A 22,117-nucleotide genomic window follows, 5' to 3' on the forward strand; every position below is an offset into this window, starting at 1 on the left:
TAAGCTTTATGTCAATTCCTCAAGAAAGTCATCTTTAATCTTCCCCCAAGGTCAAGTCTCACTCTTCAATACTATCGTGGCACTATAAATATTTTCCTTGTAGTTGCAAAGTTCTATAATCTCCAGAGGTTTACTATTATATATTTACTTATGTGACTATCTAATTAATATGTTTACCTCACTAGAATCTAATTTCCTGAGGGCATTTTTGTTTATACACATATCTACTGTGATCAGCACAAATCCATAGCAGATTGTAGGAACTCAGTAGTTTTTGCGTGAATGAAAGCAGAAAGCTTCAGAAAAGGCTAATATTGATTTGCTTTTCATTAATTGTCCCTAATCATGCTGCTCTCCTATCATTTGTTTTTAAAATTCTTGCTTGTCTTAGCGTAAGGACTTAATCAGACTAGACTTTTAAATAGCATTTCTGATTTTCTTTTTTTTTTTTTTTTAGACCAGATCTCGCTCTATTGCCTAGGCTGGAGTGCAATGGTGCAATCACGGCTCACTGTAGCCTTAACTTCCTGGGCTCAGGTGATCCTCCAACCTCAGCCACCCAAATAGCTGGGACTAGAGGCAGGCGTCTTCATGCCTGGCTAATTTTTGTAGAGATGGGGTTTCACCATGCCCAGACTGGTCTCAAACTCCTGGGCTCAACTGATCCACTCATCTTGGCCTCCCAAAGTGCTGGGACCACAAGCCTGAGCCACCACATCCAGCCTCTAATGATATTTGTAATCAGTTCATGCTTTTTAATTATGTATCTCTAATTTCTACTTCATCTTCTGCACATTTCTTTTTAAAACTGAGCTTATCAGAAACACTCATGTGTAGGCCCTCTGCTTTTCATCTTCATCAGTACAGTGGTAAAAATAATTGACAATTCATTATGGTTTTAATTAGAAAATATTTGTTAATAATCGTTGGAAAATTAGTTTTCATAACTTAATGGTCTAGTGCAAGGATGTTTGCTTACCAGCACTGTTGATGTTCTGATTATTCCATGCAAGGTGACAGAAGGATTGGGGGGATAAGATGAAGTAAAGAACATCTAATTGCTAAGTACAAAAGCAGCGTTCTAACAAGTTTGCCTGACTTTTTAAAATCTCAAATGATATGATTTCAACTTAATTCCAACAAATTAATAAAAGAGGATCAGATTATTTCACTAAACTATTATTTCACTAAACTATAAGCATTGATCTGCTTTAAATCCACGTCTAACAATAAACTATTTTCACTAGCTGTAATACTTTATGTTTGTGTTGACCTCATACTATGATAACGTGGAAAAAATATTTTAATCAAAAATAAAATGAGGAATTGTTGGAATGCTCACTCAACAATACCGGTCTACTATTTGTAGATGCAAGGAAGTAAAACAATCACTGAGATAATTGTGCTCTTGGGTAGAGAGATGACTAAGGGTATTACCATTCTCAAAGAGCTTATCTTTTAAAGAATAAAACACAAATTAAATAATTAAAATGATCAAATTAAAAGGACATCATATTAGAGAGCATTTAATTCTTATAAGGAGAATCACAGGAAAACTCCTGGAGGATCTAAGTGCCAAAGGATCAACAGTATATGACAGATGCATGGTTTCCCCAAACTAAATAACAAAAATAATGAAAGAAAATGGCATACATTGACCACATATTGTGTTTATTATTCCTTTAAGTAAATTACACATTATGTGTCAATTAATTCTTAGAGCAATCTCAAGGAGATGTTATTTGTTCCATCTTACAGGTAAGGTAATTGAAGCAAAATACTGGACGCTATGCCTTGTGTAAAAGATAGGTAAACAGTATAAACAAGACTGGAAGTTCTTAAATGTTTTTACAAGGGTGTTTGGTTTTTCCTTAACCAATGGAAACTAAAGGAAGAGAGTCAATTTTGAGGGTTCTGGAAGGTGGGAAATACAAATGCAGTAAAAAAGGAATGCAGAAAGATACAAAGAAGACACTCCAGTTGAAGACATTGCAATAGTAAAGGGAACTGATGATGGAGATGTAAACTAAGGGCAAATAGAAGAAAACCTTATACTGATGGAACTGATGGGGCTTACCTGTTGTGGGAGGAGCAGTAAGGACCAGAAGATGAGTCTGTATAAAGTCACACTATTTAAGAAGGTGGTAATGTATCCTTTTGAAAAAATGTTCCCATAAAAATCTGCTTTAAGTTTTGCAATCTTTAACATATACATCATTGTTTTAACTACCAGTATTTGGAACCACTTAGGTCTGTGCTAATACTTATTAAATGATCAAAAAATGTTGATATCATTAAAATCTGCACTCCAGAAGCTATTTATGTGAGCACTTCTTCTTTCTCTATTGTATTATCTGCTCTCTTGCTTTCCTTGATCACTGCATGGAATTTATCTTTTATCTCTCCTAAACTCCTACCCATTTACTTTCTAAAAGTATTTGAAGTATTGATTGTCCTGTCAATACTTTAATCACATTGTATCGTTCAGACTTTTTTCTACTTTAAAAATTCATCTCTCTATTTAAAATCTCCCCTGCTATGTTTCTAAATATGTGTTTCTCTTTCACATACAAATACCTAAATAATTAGGTTGATTTTGTAGACATCTGGTAGTAAGTATGTTATTTATGCTAATGTCAATAAACCAAATTTAGAAGACACAATAATTTTGTTCATTTATCTTAATTTCTAAATCAAAATAAACATGCAAAAGGAACTAAAAATAAAACTTTGAAACATGATTAATTTTAATGTTTAAGGGAAATAGTAAATCCACCAGCAGAAAAAAAAATTACCAAAAGGAACATTTTACAGATTTTTAGTCTCAAAGCACAATCCGTTTTTCATAGAAACAATATATCACCATTATATGCACCATAATATGGCAGTATTTATACACAAGATCATTTACCATTTAAAAAAAAAATCAGTGGCCATGGTGATGTAATACATTAGTTCATCTTTGTTCAACTTTTTGCTATTATACTTCCTGGCCTGCAGGAGTATTCGCCAGGATACAAGAGAAAATACGTGACCTCAATTTTAACAGTACATAAAAAGCTCTGGTTGCCCATGCTTAATCCTACATTTACTACATGATCACTAGGAACGCTTTCATACCACCACTCTGACTATAATATATTTAATTTTAAGGCCATTCCCAAGAAATCAAACATTTTAACAGATTCATTTGGATAATAAAGATTATTTTATATAAAATAAGAAGTGCAATATCAGAACTTACTATCCTATATGCCTAAATTAAAAGAAGAAAAAATTTAGTTTTTAAGTGGAAAATTATTTGAGATTATTTGGAGCTGGTAATGGCATAGCACTGAACTGGGGAAGATGTGATAAGGTTTCTTTCAGTTTTAGAGTTATTTTTAAATGTACTAGATATTTTTCTGAGGGCCATTCACATTCAAAGTTTAGATTCATTTTATTAGTGGCATATACAAAGCACCATATTATATAATATATGAAATGTAGAACAATCATGACTATGTAATTGACTGTAGAAATAACTGCTAAGAAAATATAGCAATATTTAACACAGGAATTCTAAACCATTACATTTTCATTACTTTTCCCAAAGCTAATGTCCCATGTTTTACTTTACAGACTTTGTCTATCAAGGTTTATATGCATTTGGCACTTTTTGGGGCTGAAAATAGTTGATGTACTCTGTACAGTAATGTTACAGTTTTATACAAAACTCAGACATATTGCATTTGGAATAGTCTTTATGATCCTCTTCCAAGTATTCCGTTTCACATAACTGCAAATACTCTGAATGCCTTTCCTCCCGGAGGATTCTGTAAACTGCAAAAACATACAAAAATATATTGATGTCATCTCTATACATAAGCCTTCTTATAAATCATGCTTTCTTATGACAGTCAAGAAAGCAGCTGTACAAATCCAGATGGTCAACTTTCTTAGGTTACTATAATTTATAGTTATTGGAAAGTTTGAATGAAGATGACATAACTCTTAAATCTTAGATGTATGCTGGACTGCAAGTTTGCTAAAGACATTTAAGATGTGTAATGGTAATAATAGTAATCTCTACAGAGCTTCACAGATTCCAGATCATGTTTTCCTATATTGCCTTTTTTCATTCTAATAAAGCAGAGTTCAACAGCTGTTATTCAATTTTACATGGGGAATACTGAGACTCAGATTTACAACTGATATGCATGGTTACAAGCTTAAAAGACAGCTGAGGCTGAGCCCAATGGCTCACGCCTGTAATCCCAGCACCTGGGAGGCTGAGATAAATGGATGACAAGGTCAGGAGTTCAAGACCAGCCTGGCCAAGATGGTGAAACCCCATCTCTACTAAAAATACAAAAACTAGCCAGGCATAGTGGCAGGTGCATGTAACCCCAGCTACTCAGAAGGCTGAGGCAGGAGAATCACTTGAACTCGCAGGGGCGGGGGTTGCAGTGAACTGAGATTGCACCACTGAACTCCAGCCTGGGTGACAGAGTGAGACTTCATCTCAAAAAATAAAAAAAAAAAAAAGACAGCTGGTACTTGAGCAATACTCTCTAGAGCACTAGCTTATTATCATTGGCTAAGTCTGACAAAATTTAAATTACATTGCTATCATAGATTAATACTCTTAACAGCTATAATTTCAAGGAAAATATTGGTAAGGATATTTAATGGTCAAATCTGAAAGGACCTAAGAATATCTTCACTGAAGTAAAACAAACACACACACACACACACACACACACACACACACACACCCGAGCATTCAATCTCATTTTGAAACTCCTTTTAAATTAGAAGTTAAAAGTAATGCAGACTCATAAATTTTACTCTTTATTAAATTGTTTATATTTATTTAGCAACATAAATCAAGGTATGCTTTGTTTAAATGTCTAAAAGTTGAAACAGATTGGTAGTACCGTTAATCATTATTTATTAAAATCAACTGTAAGTTTTTGAAGCTTTTACATAAACTTTTATTTTCTTAATAATTACAAAAGACTTTTGGAGCTCAATAAAATAAATGCTAAGAAAGAAACAAAGTGAAATTTCTCTCATATTATTTATTCATGTACAAGAAAAAAGGGAGACAGTTTTAGAGTGAAATAAGGGTTTCACAAGTATGCAACACACAACACATACATGCATGTGCCTGCACGCATACCAGAGTTTTTAAACAAGTAGATGGCCAATCCAAAGCCATTTTATTTATGAGAAACAGACTAACGGGACACCTTAGGAAGCAAATGCGTTTGGTGTGTTTCTTTTTTGTACACAGTTAAATACTGGAAAAATACATATCTCTGAGCCCACAGACTGAGTCATGATATTTACAAGTTATGTGAACTTGGGCACATCATTTAACCCCTCAAAGCCTCAGTTAATATATATATGTATATATGTAATACACACTCACACATATATACACAGACATACCCACATGCATCTACATACACATACATGCACACACATATATCTCTGGGTATGGGACTGATGTTTCAGGGCTGTTGAAGCTGAGCTGGAGTGCCCAGGAGCATGTAACATCTAGAATATTCATAGTAGGTACTCAAAAATAATTATACTGTTTTATTAGGATATGACCTATCATTTTATAGTTTAAAAATATATCTAAGAACTATTAGGCATAAATAAAGCCACATCACTCAGTTTAGCTTATAAAATTATATTTTATAAGCTAAGTTTTATAAGCTCAATTTTTCCATTATATATATCATGGGGAATACTTAGCTTAAGGAGGCCATGAGAAGGTTGTAGAGATGTCACATGCTTAACCATCACCTCTTGACATAGTCTAATATGAAAACAGGTACTAATACAGATTTGTATTTTTGTGAGGATGACACCCAGATGGTTATGTGGAAGGTAATCTAGATACCCCGTGTGACACATCCTTTGGTGTCCCTTAGAGAAACTGCTACATGTATGTGCCCTATATTGGCAATTTTGAAGAACCCAGGAAATACCTAAAAGTTAGGGATTCCTCTATCTCTATACAAATAAATAGGACTTTTAATATTACTTTCAGAAATATCAGTGATTAAAAAAATCACCATTGATTCATTTATTTTAATATGTATTAATACCTGATAAAGTGAGTTACATGAATTTTCTCAAATCACCAAAATATATGACATTAGTGGGTGGGTTAAATAATATGAAATATGACTTCAAAGAGTTCATTTATATCATACTAGGCGTCCAACTTCAAATTAGTAAGAGAATCTGGTTCTAGGGAAAATCAGACATTGTTTTTGTCAAATACTTCGTCAGATAACTGGATTAGAGAAATATTCAGTGCCTTGCTCACCTAGAAAGAATTAAATATAAAAACTAATCTAGAAAATCCAAAAGAGGATGAAAGAAAGTTCCTAATTATAAGATCAATTAACAAAAGAGTAGTTCTGACTTGTAATCCGATTTTCATGTTGATTTTTATTAGCCTGCAGGAGACAGGCACCTCTGGTACTAAAGCTTCTCCCATCCCTGGAAGACTGACTGGTACACAAGTGTGCAAAGGAACATAGTGGCTCTGCCACTTAACTTTGAAAAAAGCTAAAAATGTTAAAGTGGGTCAACTGTAAAGCAATCATGAATACAGGGATAGATGGCATTTACAAATATACATATATATGTCTTGTTTTTACCTTTCTGAGAAGATTCCATTCTGAAAAGAAGCAGCGTAGGCCTTTCTTTTGTCCACAGGCATCACATCAACATAACCACCGTGATTTCGAACTACTCCAGCATGTACTGCTGCTCTGCAGATACTGGACAGCTGAGAAGGCAAGGAAACAAACAAACCGGCATTAGTGGAAATTCCTGCGGGACTTGTCCAGGCTATTCTTCTATTATTAATAGGTTGAAGTTGCTGACATCTGGATAGCCAGTGAGCAGCTATAGGATGAGGTTTTGTGCATAAAGGAGTGTCTGAAACGTCACAAAGTCAAAGCCAATTCGGATCAAGTCTGAAGGCCAACCTGAAGGGTGGCTGCAACAGTAAGAGCCCATCTAATCTACCAAACACCTGTTCTGTACAAACAGTAGGCTTTAGAGTAGCAAAGCAATAAAAAGCAAATTAGCTTCTTTTATCTTTTCTAGGGTCTGTCATTCTTAAATTTTAGCCTTTGTTCTAAACCGGACTCACTCTGACCAATGTTCACAGGTTAGATTACTCATCCCTCATGCATGTCCACTTTTGCCTAATACAAACTCCACCATAGTTCTGCATATGACTATGGACTCTGTTCCAAAATACAAGAAATGGGGCAGTTTTTTTCTTAGTAAATAATATAAACTACACAGAGAAACTTTGCCAAAGAATAACTCAAAAAATGAAGAACTACTATAGCTTCTACCTAGATTTGTAATGCTTGTCAACTTAGTTTGAATGGTCTGACATGAAATACTAGGAAGGTTCTATGATTACATTGTACTAGTCATATGATCTGAATTGAATGGGATTTCTATGGAGAAGAAAATTATTTTTTCAGGTCCACTACTTTCAAATTTTTAAAACTACTGAATTCTAAAAGTCAGATCATTTCTTTTGGCCCATTAAAATCTTCTCAAGATTTTATCATTTGCTTTAGTCCAAATGTTTTACCAAAATTTGTTAACAACTAAGTACAATCCAAGGAAATCCCACCAAAGAAATACTTGAACTATTTCAGTATAAAGCAGTCCACGTCAAATGTACATGGGTCTTTTCTGATCCCATTGGTGTGTTCTTTTCTTATCTCTATGCACATGTGCATGATTTAATATACTTTTTTAAGTTCACATAAGCATGTATATCTTACATAACCATGCCTCATTACTGTGCTGTGAACTCTAGAGCATCAGTCAGTATTTATTAGATCAGAGTGTGAATGCCAACTGTTTAATCCTTTCTGTGCTTTTGCTATATTACAAAATATCATGCATCTAAAACCTGCATCCTTACTCAAAGGCATTTTCTTCACAATTTATAGTCTCACTGAATTATAATAATATTTGCATCCAATATGGTTCCTAGAAGATAGAATTAAAAATAATTCCGTGCACATTTCAGTATTTATTCTGTTCTGTTACAAGGGTATTATCAGCATTTTTCCCAGGGCAACAAAAGTGCTTAGATAAAATATTTACTAAATCCAAGTACTTAATATGTTTTGAGACTACTGTATTGCCTGCAGTTATGCAGTCAGCAGGCATTCCTATTTGAGTTCAGAGGTCAGAAGACATTTTCTTTTCATACTCAGACTTTATAAAAATTAACATCTGATGGAAAGAAAGAAGCATTTATCTGTGAAAACAGATTTTTTAAATGAATGCAGAAATTAATATATTAAAAAATTATAAATAAAAGTTCAAAGCAACAGAATGTACAGGGGAAAACTCTATAAATGGAAAGAAAGAAAAAAAGGAAGGAGGGAGGGAAGGAAGCTGATTAATTGATTCTCACATTTCCATACTTTTTTGGAGAGATAATGTATTTTGTAGGGGCAGGGAAGACTGGCAATTAATGACTGAATCTCTGATTTTGTACTTGCTATGTGACAGTAATCTTTATATTTTCAACTTACTCTTCAAAGGACCTATATAATACACATATTACCCATCCATTTCACTGAAGGTAGAAAGATAAAATGATCTCAAGATATGAGTTCTAACAAAACCTTAACTCTAATAAATAGATGGCTTTAAAGGTACAGAAGTATACAGGATATTTTGAAAAACTTTTGCTAGATATGACAACAAAGTTCTGCTTAAAGGGAAAATCTGAAAACTATGATTTCTCTGACAATCTCTAATGAGTTAAGATATGCACATTCCTATATATTTCTTAATCTACTTGTTTCAACAAATATTTATGTGCAAGGTACTTACTTAATATCTGATGTCACTATGTGCTCTAAGCTCTGTTTAGGCAGGACAAGCCTGTCTTATTCACAGCTTGGTAGACATCAAATTAGTGATCAAAATTATGAATGAATAACCCAGCTTCTGCTCTTGAGAAACTTACAAACTAATAAAAGAGCTAGGGTAACAATCTTAATACCTAATAAAATAGGCTAAGGGCCAAAAGGAAGAAACGAAGTTATAGGGGTTGAAATTAGGCCAACTTCAAAGTTGGGTTAGAAGGTCAAGCAACACACCCTCACAGAGAAAGTGGCAATAATTTAGGTTTTGAAGTGACCACATTTTTGACACAAAATTTTCAAAAATATTATATTTCAACAGAGGCAAGACTATAAGCACAAATGTGAAGACTAGCATGTTCAAGATACCAGCAGGACATTTCAGTGGCACATAAGACTCATGCAAATCTGGAGCTTGAGAGGGACTCAGAATTGAAGAATAACTGCAAAGGTAAAGCTGAACTGAAAAAAATCTGGACCTAAATAAGCTCACCAAGAGAAGCAGGTGGTAATGTGCATATTCAGGCCTCTTTACGTGATCAAATTCCCTTAGTTTTCTATTGAATATGTGCATAAGACATTTCCTAAATTTGCACTTGTAACTCTCTCTGGCTTAGAGAAACCTGTAATAAGTGTTTGCCTCATAAAATGTAAGCTCACCAGCATACACTTTCAGACTTTATCTACTCATTGTTGTGAGCTGGATTCCTCTCTCTCCCTCAGACTAACTTGGTTGAAGCTCCTTTTTATTCCAATTTTCAGCAGCTCAGAGACAAAGCTATCTGCTAGACTGATGTGCAGCACATTTACTCTCAACTCCAATACTTTGTAAATGTCACTCATCCCACTAGAACATGTTCCCTGATCCTCATTAGCAACTGACTTCAAATCTGGCTCAACAAGCACTTAACATGCCTAGCACTCTGAAAGGCCAAGGCAGGAAAACTGCTTGAGACCACACCAGCCTGGGCAATACAGTGAGACCCCATCTCTACAACAACAGAAAAACAGCCAGGTATGGTGGCATGTACTTGTTCTGCTAGCTACTTGGAAGGCTGAGGAAGGAGGATCACTTGAGCCCAGGAGTCTGAGGTTAAACTGAGCCAGGATCATGCCACTGTACTCCAGCCTGGGCAACAGAAGAAACTCTATCTCATTAAAAAAGTACTTAACCATACTGAAGCTATCACAGCTCGTATTCCTTGTCCAACCCCACTATAATCATCTATTACGACATCCCCTCAACTAGTTCTCTTTTGCATATATTTTAATGTAGCATTTCTATGACTCTATGCTACATTTTAAATGGCTGCTCGGCAGTGAAGATACTGTTTAGACTTTCAACAAATTCTTAATTGTCCAGTTTAGACCTCAAATACTAAAGACTCAAAAGAAACATTTCAAAAAAGCAAAACATATTTTCCTGCCCAACAATTACTATAAGCTATTCCATTATGTGTCTTATACAAAACATATGGGGAGAATATGAAGAAAAATTTTGTCAAATAATTATACACTCATATCTTACATATGGATATTAATTTTTCAGTGATATAGATGTTTAGCTCTTCTGAGAATGCATACTAACAAAGTCTGTTTCCTTGCTTTGTATACAAATGTGCATATATACATTTAAATGTGTCTATACATTTATATATATACATGAATGTTGAGAGCTATATAAATTAGGATACTTACATCAGAATAAACTCGAGTTCCAATGACACGAGCATAATGTGGATTTGCTTGCATACAGTCACGAGGACAGTATACTCTGAAAAAAAAAGTATACATATAAAGTAAGCTGGTTACTTAAGACTTTTTTATTAGTAAAATCGTTGGTATGCATATACAAAGCAAGTTCGACATTCTAAACCTTCTCATTTTTTTTTCCTGAAATAGGTCAACTGGACAAGCTCAGGCAGTAGATACAATTGCTTCTGTTTATCTATTTCTATGTTTTGGCATAAATGTGATTTTTAAAAAATTTAGTCAGGAAGCCTTCTAATGTGGGGATTTAAAGCCAAAAGAAACATCAGAAAGCATCTCTACGTATCTGAGAAGTTGCAACCCAATGTATCTGTAGAATCCAGTAAACTGCTAACTTGGAAAATCTGAATTATTGTCTGCCTCACACATCTCATAGTTTCTCTTCTCTATCTTCACATCTTTGGTATCTCATCCAATTTGACGTTTTAATTATCATCTTTAAAAGGCTGATTTCCAAATTTTTATTTCCAGTTGGGACGTCCTTTAATTCCAAACTTGTATATCCTACTGCTAATTCAATGTCTCCACTTAGCTAGAATAATCATCTCAAGCATATCATGTATGAAACTAAATTCCTAATCTCCTCTAGTCCGCAAATTTGTTCTTTTTGTAAAATTCCCATTGCAATAAACAGCACCCCCATTATTCCAGGTGCTCAGGCCAGAAATCTTTATTCCCAATCCCTTTCTTAATCTAACACTTTACATTCAATCCATCAGCAATTTCTATTGGCTATACATGAAAACATATCTAAGATCAGAGCATCCCCAAGCACGTCAGTAATGATAACTCTGGGCCTTATAGTCTATTGTCTAAGTTACTGCAATAGGCTCTTCTATGTTTCTTCTATGGTCTCCCTGCCTCCAACTTGGCCCTCTCAATCTATTTTCCATACTTATATTAAAACGTACAAGTCTAGCTGGGTGCGGTGGCTCATGCCTGTAATCCTAGCACTTTGGGAGGCCAAGGCAGGTGGGTCACCTGAGGTCAGGAGTTCGAGACCAACCTGGCCAACACGGTGAAACCCCGTCTGGACTAAAAATACAAAAATTAGCCAGGCATGGTGGCGGGCACCTGTAATCTCAGCTACTCAGAGGCTGAGGCAGGAGAATTGCTGGAACCTGGGAAGCGGAGGTTGCAAAGAGCCGAGATTGCACCATTGCACCCTAGCCTGGGCTGACAACGTTGAGACTCCATCTCAAAAAACAAACAAAAAAAACTGTACAAGTCCAAACACATCATTCCTCTGCTCTCAATTTTCCAGCAGCTTTCAGCACATTCAGAGTAAATGACAAGAGCCTCAGGATGGTCAATAATGGTTAGTAAGCCCCACATCTTCTGTCCCCACTGCCTTTCTGACTTTATATCTTACTCAATTCCCACTTTATCACGCTGCTGCAGTCACACTGGCCTAATGGTTATTACCCAGACACACACAATAGGCTCCTGCCTTAGAGCCTTTGCATTTATCTTCTCTGCCTGGAATGCTCTTCCTCCAGAAATCCTACTGCCTTACTGATACCTGGTTGGCTTAGCTCATTTAAAAGACATTTCCAAGCATTTTTTGTTGTTGTTGTTATTTAGGCTCTAAATAAAATATGACCAAAAGCTTTTTATTTAAACATAGGGTCCAATTATCAATGTTTAATCAATCACACGATATTTTTAAAAACCTACTCCCAAATTTCAAGAAACTGTCAAATGGTGTTTTACTTTTAATCAAGTGGCTTTTCTGCATGCATACACATACACACCCATCACTAAAAGGAAACAAACTAAAACTGAAAAAACCACAATTTTATGTAGTAAATGAGACTCTCAACAAAACTATATCATAATTATTGGTGGATGATAGCATCAACAATTTTCCTAAAAGTATTCTAAACATACTTCAGTTGAAACTACCCTTGCCAATTGAAGCAGATCTTCCTTAAGATAGCTTTTAAGAAATAGCTATAGTTCTTATTTCTAAAATTTGTATAACACTGTACACTCTACACTGTATATACTTCACATAACATGGAAACCAAAAAGAACTATTTAAATATAAGTAGTACGTGAATCTGAGTTTCCATAACTTTGAATTAAAAGGTTGATCACTTAAAAGATGCTGTCTGGGGTTTCTGCAGGAGGAAGGGTATCCCCTTTGACTGGAAACTGATCTTATTGTATTTGAGAACTGTTGGACATTTACTGCCATCCTTACGGTTGTAAAACCACCTGCTCTGCATGCTCTGCAAGCTCCTTCTTGCCCATATTCAGCTGCTAGTTTGCCAAAATCAGTAGTCCAAGTTGAGTTAGATGAGTTCAGATAAAACAAATATTGGGGGAAGTTTTTGCTTGTTTGTATTCCAATCTGTTTTTAACAGCTTATTATACACTACTGAGGAGGTAGGTAGTGGTCTAGTAAACATTTTTTAACCTATAATTTGCCTATAAGCTTTGAATGAAAATGCTGACATACTTTAATATCTACTTTTACATCTTGAGCATTCAATAAATTTTAAATGCCTTATTGTTTTATAGGTATATGTAAAACTGGATAACATTTCTTATAATTTTATAAGACACTAAGTAATAATTACTACATAATAACTAAATGGTTACTAAATAATAGAGTTTATTTTGAATTGTTGTACCAGACATGTAAACTTTCAAGGACATGACTTGCAGGTAAATCTTGTTTTTTCAAGGTCTTCTTGAGCTAATTTCATTTAATTTATTTAGTGTTGTCATTTTTCTCCAGAATATACTATGCCTCTGCCTACTTAAATGACATAAAATTCTAAAAGGGATGTACCAATTACATGGTTCCCTAAACGTTATAACCTGTCAAATAAATAATATCATTACAATCTAGTTTATGAAATTATTACAAATTTCATATGGGAAAAAGAAAAGACAACTGTATTTCACTGAAACAAAAAAAGGGAGGAGCTTTTCAGACTACTTAAGTCAATATTATGTATAAATGGTCATTTGCATGGATTATATTGATAATAGTAAACACTAAAATTAAATTTTAAAAATTTATATCATTATCCTAATTTCTGTGTTGCTTTCTGAAACAAGTCAAGAAAGAGGGAACTTGTTTATTAATGCTTTACTTGATTTTTCCCTTTTACGACAATATTGATATAGTTTTTTTATAGTTATAAAATTATCCTTTATTGAGCATCTGCTAGTGAAGGTCTTTATGTTAGAATGCTCTACAGAGATTATCCTTATGATTTGGTCCCCATAAACCTAGTCACGTGGTTGACATAAGGCTAGGCATAATATTGGTACTTAGTAGGTATTTAATAAATATTCATAAATTTAAATTCTAAAGTTCCTGTTTTTTCCATAGAAAAATGAAATAATGCTAAAATTTACCAGCTTCACCTACCAATACATCTTTACCTTTTTTCTATAAAAATGTAATTTGTAAGTGTAAGGGGCTTGAGAAATCTGAAAAAATATTTCTACCAAATTTCTAAGGCTACAGAACAAACAATGATTTAATCAAAGATGTTAGCCTTAAGAACATAGTTAGTCAAGCTCTAGTAACAGGAGACTATATTTTTATCACAAAAATATTCGGCATATAATTCATTGGTGGTCAGATGGTAAAAAGTATATGATGTACTTCACCCAGTAAGAGGTCCTCAAATTATCCCACATACTTGGTAATCTGCTGATTTCAGCAAACACACAAACCGAAGAATTTTAAAATTCTCAATTAGCATGCATCAAGTTAGCTGACCAAAAACATTACAACAGCAGTCTTGCATTAGTAGAGACACATTATTTTAAAGGAAACAGGCTGGCTATATGTATGTGACAAAATTTATTGTTTATATCACATCTGTAACTTAGAAACTGATAGAAAATGAAGTACTCTGTTATATCAAGATCACAGTCTTCTGTAATAAAGACTCTGTTATGTGCCTTGTGAACAACCAACCCCATTCTTTAAGTGAAACGTTGCTTTTGTTATAAAAGGGTAAATAATGAAGATTTTCCAAAGTAGATAAACTTTTCCATAAAAATAAGCCCCTTAAATTTTTAGGCTAAAATATTTTGTCAAATTACATTTATATTTTTAAATCTCATTACTAGTTTTTAGAAGTAGTGTGGACATTTGCATTAATGGAAATAGTGTGGATAGAACTAATGCTGGATATATGGAGATACACTTTGTTTTCTTATTACTGATTATGGATTATAACCATAATACTTTTAACACCTTTCATCTTAGCTTGGTCAAGATAAATTAAGCTTTTTTCATTATTTTATAGTAGATAAATTCCATTATAACTTTGTAAAAGAGAATATACAAAACAAAAATAAAAGAAAGGTGAAGATGGGCTTTTTAACTCACCAAATGCAATCAGACTGACCTAATTAAAAACTGGATAATAATGTTAAAAAATAAGAGTTATGCCATTTTAGTTTCTGTTGTAAGAAACTGTTATGAACTGAATTATTCTGTCCTTTCAAAGTTTATTATGTTGAAGTCTCAATCCCCAATTTGATTGAACTTGGAGACACGGCCTTTATGAAGGTAATTAAGGTTAATTGAGGTCATAAGGGTGGGTCCCTCATCCAATAGGATTAGCATCCTTATAAAAAAAGATTTAAGAAAGTGAACTGTCTTTCTCCCTGCACCATGTGAGGACACCGAGAAGGTGGCCATCTGTAGGTCAGGAAGAGAGCCTTCATTAGGAACCGAATGAACCAGCACCTTGATCTTTAACTTCTCAACCTCCAGAACTGTGAGAAATAAATTTCTGTTGTTTACACCACCCAGTCTATGCTGTTTGGTTACAGCAGACAGAGCAGATTAATAAAGGACTCTTTGTAGCACAGATGAACATACAGGTTACATGCATAAACTCTGACATTATAAAATAGCAGAGAGTACTTTGCATCTGGAGAAAGCACACTAGGCCTGCCTGGAGTGCATGTAGTTTATGATGTTCCACTGCTCCCTCCTTCTTGGCAGTTCAAGATTATACAACTTTTGAATCCCAGAGATGCTAGAATTTCAGGCAAAAACAGTTATAATGGGGCCAAAGCCCCTATGTGTACACTGGTTTACCTTGGACAATGTGACGCAGGCTTATGAAATGGACAGAGCTGTTCCACAGTTGTTTCACAAGTCACAGCCTGAACTGAAGAATTTAAACACAAAACAATGAGTGAATCCTTTCAAAGCAATATCATACTATACAGTATTAAGAAAGCAAGATGAAAAATGTGCTCACCTGTTACTTTAGAGACCGTAAAGGAATTAGCAGACTGATATTTGCTGAAGGTAAAAATACAGAAATGTTAATTATTTTCATACAGGCATCAGCAGCAGCAGCATAATTTCTGGTATCTTTCAAGTTTATGAACACTTCATGTTCTTTTTAAACACTTATTAATATAGATGAGTAGCATTATAAGAATACATAATTAATTTTAAGATAAATCCACATTACCATCAGGTATTAACCAAATCAACATTCTTAAGGTGATCTCTTTTCATTATTAATCTCAAAACTTCTAGATAATAGCATGAAGCTATACACACACACACACATATTTGATTCCTATCAAAATTAAAATGCTCAAATACTAATTTCCTGCCTCCACAGGACCAAACTATTTACACAACAGAAAATACAAGACAATGTTGTAAAGAGACTATGAAATTATACGTACCTAAGCAAGTGTACATTATTCTTTTTTTGTTCCCCCTAGTATCTAGCAAAACACCTACAGTATAATGAAAAACCTTCTCCTCATTACATTCATTCTTAAAAAGCTGAAATATAAGATTAGGCACACAATTCTAGATCAAAATTTTAATTGGTTTATGTACATCCAATTTTCAGAAAAACATCTATTGCAAAACGTAAGGTTTATTTGTGATGGTACTTTAACATGATATACTCTCTGAATACATTAGCTCAGAACTGAAGGTGTAAAATTTCAACAATTTTTTATTTCTGTCAGCTTCAAATTCAGTATTTAATATTCATCATCTATAATGTGTCCAAAAGAAATAACATTCTTTGAGGCATAAAATATACAACCTATTAAATATAGCCTTCAAGTTTCAAGAGAATTTCTATAATAGAGATAATTAAAAATTAAGAGGAAAAAAAAGTAAATAACAAGATAAATTTCCTTTAATGGAACACTCACTGTTTGGCTTACTAAAACTAATAACTATATATATTGCTTATTGAAACTAATTAGTAAATGTTTGCCAAGTAAATAGGTTAGTTAATAAATATTTCTATGGAACTTTCGGCAGAGTGTGGTGGCTCACGCCTGTAATCCCAACACTATGGGAGGCTAAGGCAGGAGGATCACTTGAGGTCAGGTGTTTGAGACCAGCCTGGCCAACGTGGTGAAACCCAGCTCTATTAAAAATAACAAAAATTAGTTGGACATGGTGGCACGCACCTGTAGTCTCAGCTACTTGGGAGGCTGAGGCAGGAAAAGTTGAACCTCTGAGACTCTGCCTTAAAAACAACAACAAACTTTTGCTAAAATGAGTTATCACTAACAGCTAAAAACTACCCATCAAGGCACTGAATAAAACTGCATAATAAGCTGGGCGCAGTGACTCATGCCTATAATTCCAACGCTCTGGGAGGCGGAGGCAGGTGGATCACCTGAGGTCAGGAGTTTAAGACCAGCCTGGTCAACATGGTGAAACCTCGTCTCTACTAAAAATACAAAAATTAGCCAGGCATGGTGGTATGCACCTGTAATCTCAGCTAGTCAGGAAGCTGAGGTAGGAGAATCCCATGAACCCAGGAGGTAGAGGTTGCAGTGAGCTGAGATTGCGCCACTGCACTCCAGTCTGGGTGACAGAGTGAGACCCTATCTCAGAAAAACAAAATAAAATGAAAACAAAAACAAAAAATGTATAGGAAATTATTCCACAAATTTTTGAGAGTTCCTAATAGTTTTTTATAGTTATTAATTATAACTTAACCCATTGTTACATTTCATACAATTGTATTGCAGTAAAAGAGACAATGTCAAATTTTCTCAGAAAAGGCATTCTGTATTAAGTTCAGTAATGTTTATTGTTTTAATTAGAGGAAAAAAAGGCACTAAAATGTTATTTCAAAAGCCCCCATTTTTCTACCTCTACACAGTACATCCAAAAATGCACAGTGTTTTGGAGTAAGGTATTTGGTGTGCCTAATAGGAGAAACATATATAAAACTAAATGCTTTTATATTGAGATACTTTTAAATGGACATAGAAAGATGACATAGCATAATACATATTTAGAGAACTTTTCAAAGCTCTCTTTTCTCTAATGTAATTTATCTTATCAACAAATTTAATGTTGCATGAAATAAGCCATCTTCCTTCCCTAAACAGGACAGGAAGAATATGCAAATGAATTACCCTTCTCGGGAGTATTTTCGGTCAAGCTAAAACATATATTGCTTTACATTAGGAATTAACTGTAAACTTATACATTTTTAATGAAACTAAAAAATTCGGAGTTTTAGCATGCCCACTACAAGCAAAGGAGTTTAACTTTGAACTTAGATGCTTTATCTTCTTTTTGTCAAAGAAAATTATAAGCTAAAATGAACCTTGAAAATTACCAAATTCTTTCTTCTTAAATAATTCTATGCTTTGCTCTTAAAAAATGTGTTAGCTCATTACAATTTAAAATTATCTGGTCCAAAAGATTATTTGGGTACTTACCCAACTGTTCGAATACCATTCCTATTGGACTTCATGAAATAATGTTTTCTTCCTTGTCTGGTGATATCTACCCAACCACCATCATTGTCTATTATACCATAATGAATTGCAGCTCTACAGATGCTGGAATGCTTGGAAAAAAAGGAGGAGATAAAAAGATGTTAAAAATATCAGAGTTCTGTGTAAGTCCTAACTACTGGCACTTACATGAATTTAAATTAAACATTTCTGACCAAAATATCTATACTATTGTTATTTTGCACAATAAAAATCAAATATATGGAAGGACTCTATCCCCAAATAATTATATTTATAATATATTTATATATATTTATAATACTTACCATATCATAATGTACACTGCCAATAACTTTAGCTTTACTACTCAAACAGCCAGCAGGACATTCGTACCTAAATGGAAGTAATTGGGCACAAAATTTAGCTTCTCTGAATGTCAATACAAAATAAACATTTCTTATATTCTGTCAATAAATTTTCAAAATAATAAAAAATATTACCTATTGCAGGTTGTTCCTTTGCATTGATCTCTTAATTTTACTTCACAAGAAACAATTTGGGCTAGAAAGAAAGAAATATCAAAATAACTTAAATAATATAAAAGCAGCTATAATTCATTATATATAACCAAATGACAAAATTTTTTCCATTCTAAAAATGTTCAAATTAATAAAATCTTGATGGATATACCATTTAGGTGCTTTAAAAATTTTATAAATAAAATAGAGGTCTTACACATTTGCTGTGTGCTTATGACTTCGTTTCTGTTACTATCATCTGATCTTGTACGGACATGGGTGTCATGAACTTCTGACTGCTGTCGTTCTATTTCATTTGTTTCCTCTTCTGGAGGAGCATAATACCTGTCTGATCCTTCTGTTAGAGAAAGCATATTTAGGAAATATTAACTCTATTTTACATGTGCATAAATTATCAAATAATAACATACTTTGATACTCATATTTAACATTTAGAACTAGAAAAATCAGTACTGTTTTTTGCACAGATTTTTAGCTTAGGGTGGTGACCTTAGGTACTGCATTGGAGTAAATGAAACACACATATAAGCCTTTAAGTCCTTGATTCATTTATGTTAATGTTTGACTAATATTCAGTGAAGCCACTTCTAAACTCTGGTTACATTTCAATGTATCATTGTTTGATTTTCATAATGGCAACATGAAATCCTCACCGAGATCTAATAAGGTCATGGCTTAGCAAAACCATATTTATTTTCAATTAAAATCATATTCTTAATATTTTCAGGAGGATCACATTTAGAATTCTCTGAAATGGAAATGTGGCCTAAAGAAGGACTGACATGCCCTTATTATTTATGACAAAATCCATTTCCATAGAAAGGTATTTTTCCTTTAGTTGGAAATTCAACATGCAGAAATTTAAATGTGACTATGGAGAATAATTTCAAACTTTGAATTTAATGTTTTTTTTTTTTTTTCCAGATTGGCCTTTATGAAAGGCTTGACAATGGCACATTCTGGAGAGGTATATTATTTTGATGCATTCCCAATAACTCAGAACCTAAAAAAAAAAGTATGAAGTCACAGGAAGTCAGCTTTAAGTAAAAGACAATGGTCATTGTTGAAGAGGCAGGTAGGTTGGAGGTTTGGACAATGAGAGTATGGAAAACACCCACATAAAAAAAAATGTTGCAAATTCTTCCAGGAATTTTAAATAGCTTATACAACAGAGGGACATATATGGGCACTTCTTGTCTACTCACTTTGGTTAATGCATCATTAAGGGGAAAAAAGAGACACATCTCATTATGAGCACGGAAAAGGGGCTGCAATTGTTCACATATTTCCTAATACACTTAGTCTACATTATTCCTCATTTAATTATTATTAAGAAAAAAGTACAAGGCAGTAAGAAATGTTCACTTGAATGCACAAGAGCATGACTTTTTACAAAGCTTTGTCATAATAGTTTACCTTTAGGTGCTATAAATAGAAAACCATATTTACTTTTTAAGACATCAAATGCATTTCAGAGTACTACTTTTATAGTAGTTTTATATTATTATTATACTTTTCTTATTTTAGCTTGAGAAATTGAATAATGTGCAGTGAGAAGTGAAATATCAGTATAATTCACTGAGCATGTTTCAATAAGATACAAAAAGAGGTATTTTGTTAAAAATGTTTAAAGTGCTAAAAATAGTGTTAAATTGCTAACTCCTTTAAAAATGATGACAGTTATGGAAATAACTCATCAATAATACATCAAGATGATTTTTAAGAATATAAATATACTTGTCATTCTGGGGTAATTTCAAAGTAGAATCAGAAATAGTTACCTAAAATAATCATGGAAATTTAAAAATTCATATTAGTAAAACAGATTTATTATTCATATAAATATTTTTAAAAGGTTTCTTCAAAATATTTGAAATAGAGCTCTAGAGACTTTTCATGTAATCATTAAGTGCATTTCTGGCTTTTTTTAAACACAAGTAATGCAGAAGCTGGACTAAAATATAAATCAACATGAATGCTACAACACAACAGCACTTACCTTTGTAGCACAGATTTTCTCTACAGCCCCCTCCAAAACTAGGTGGGCAAGCAGAACAGGGCCGTCCATGTTTGTAAGGGGCATGCCCCCACCAGTTTCCCCTTTAAGAGATGATAGACACTCTATTAAAAAGTAGTCTAAAGGCATAACTTATAAAATATTGTGAAACATCTCTATATATGAACATTTTGGTGTATAGATTTAAGACATTTATATAGTTTTTTTACAGAGCTCTTTTGGTTACTAGGTTTAAATATAAATTACTGTCTCATTTTGAAAATTTCCAAAGTAATTTACAACATACATTGTTAAAAAGTACAAAGTCAAACTTTTTCAGAAAGCTAAACTCTGCCATGAAATATTCACTTATATTCCATTGGTTTTAATAAAAACACATATTAAACTTGAATTTGACCCTAATTACAATTGTGTCACATTGTTAACGTAATCCCTTCAATGGTCTCTATACAGATGAAAATACATTTCTCAATTAATGTATGGTTGTGAATCCCTAATAAATAATTACTCAATATTTATGGATAGTAAAGTAAAACTGAAGACATAAAAATATTCACAAAAATCATACTTTCATATCCCCCTGTAAGCATTTATTTTATGCATTAGGCAACTATAGTTGTTGCCATATTAAATAAACAGAATTAAAACAGTACACTTTACTCAGTAATACACACTGCAAATAGGAAACAATCAGAACATAAAGGTATTTTCATTTTGTTTTGAAAAACTTACAGCTGAACATAGTGTTTTGTCTACTCACTTTGGGGAGTAATTGCACACCACGTAGACAGCTTTGGGCCAAATCTGACCCCAGATGTTCATGTTATGACACAAATTAATGGCACAACCAATTCTGCTACTAGTTGCCCATACCACCTATGTTAGAAAAATGAAAGGCTCAGAAAAAGCAGGCTGAGATCAAAATGCATAAAATCTGAATGTGAGAAACCAACATTTATCATTCAAAATGAACAGAGACTATATCAAAAAGTCTTTTTCCTGAGACTTTGAGTAATAGCTAACTCAATTTTAAAAAGAGAGCTACAGAAAAATACTGTATCTGGTTATAAAATGCAAGCATTTTCAAATGCAAACTTAGTAAATAATTGAAAAGTTACATCCTCACAAACATAATTGTC

At 33.5% G+C, this 22,117-nt stretch overlaps 1 protein-coding gene across 3 annotated transcripts in view; it reads right to left on the bottom strand.

Annotated features, from left to right (window-relative positions):
* Window positions 1–1,652: 1,652 nt before the first annotated feature.
* CRISPLD1 (cysteine rich secretory protein LCCL domain containing 1) overlaps window positions 1,653–22,117 on the bottom strand; it is a 48,518-nt gene continuing 28,053 nt past the window's right edge. Inside the window, exons 5-15 of one of the 3 annotated variants that reach the window (XM_017521896.2) lie at window positions 21,739–21,854; window positions 20,961–21,061; window positions 19,158–19,298; window positions 18,923–18,983; window positions 18,749–18,815; window positions 18,405–18,535; window positions 15,941–15,984; window positions 15,775–15,847; window positions 10,620–10,695; window positions 6,666–6,796; window positions 1,653–3,822 (exon numbers count right to left, since the gene is read on the bottom strand). In XM_017521896.2, coding sequence (XP_017377385.1) covers window positions 3,771–3,822; window positions 6,666–6,796; window positions 10,620–10,695; window positions 15,775–15,847; window positions 15,941–15,984; window positions 18,405–18,535; window positions 18,749–18,815; window positions 18,923–18,983; window positions 19,158–19,298; window positions 20,961–21,061; window positions 21,739–21,854 — 993 coding nt within the window. In that variant the 3' untranslated portion in view covers window positions 1,653–3,770. The remainder of the gene's footprint in view (window positions 3,823–6,665; window positions 6,797–10,619; window positions 10,696–15,774; window positions 15,848–15,940; window positions 15,985–18,404; window positions 18,536–18,748; window positions 18,816–18,922; window positions 18,984–19,157; window positions 19,299–20,960; window positions 21,062–21,738; window positions 21,855–22,117) is intronic. The other 2 variants (XM_037736092.1, XM_017521899.1) reach the window with 2 other exon arrangements.

This window comes from Cebus imitator, unplaced genomic scaffold (genome assembly GCF_001604975.1).
Source record: "Cebus imitator isolate Cc_AM_T3 unplaced genomic scaffold, Cebus_imitator-1.0 Scaffold22, whole genome shotgun sequence".
Taxonomy (NCBI): domain Eukaryota; kingdom Metazoa; phylum Chordata; class Mammalia; order Primates; family Cebidae; genus Cebus; species Cebus imitator.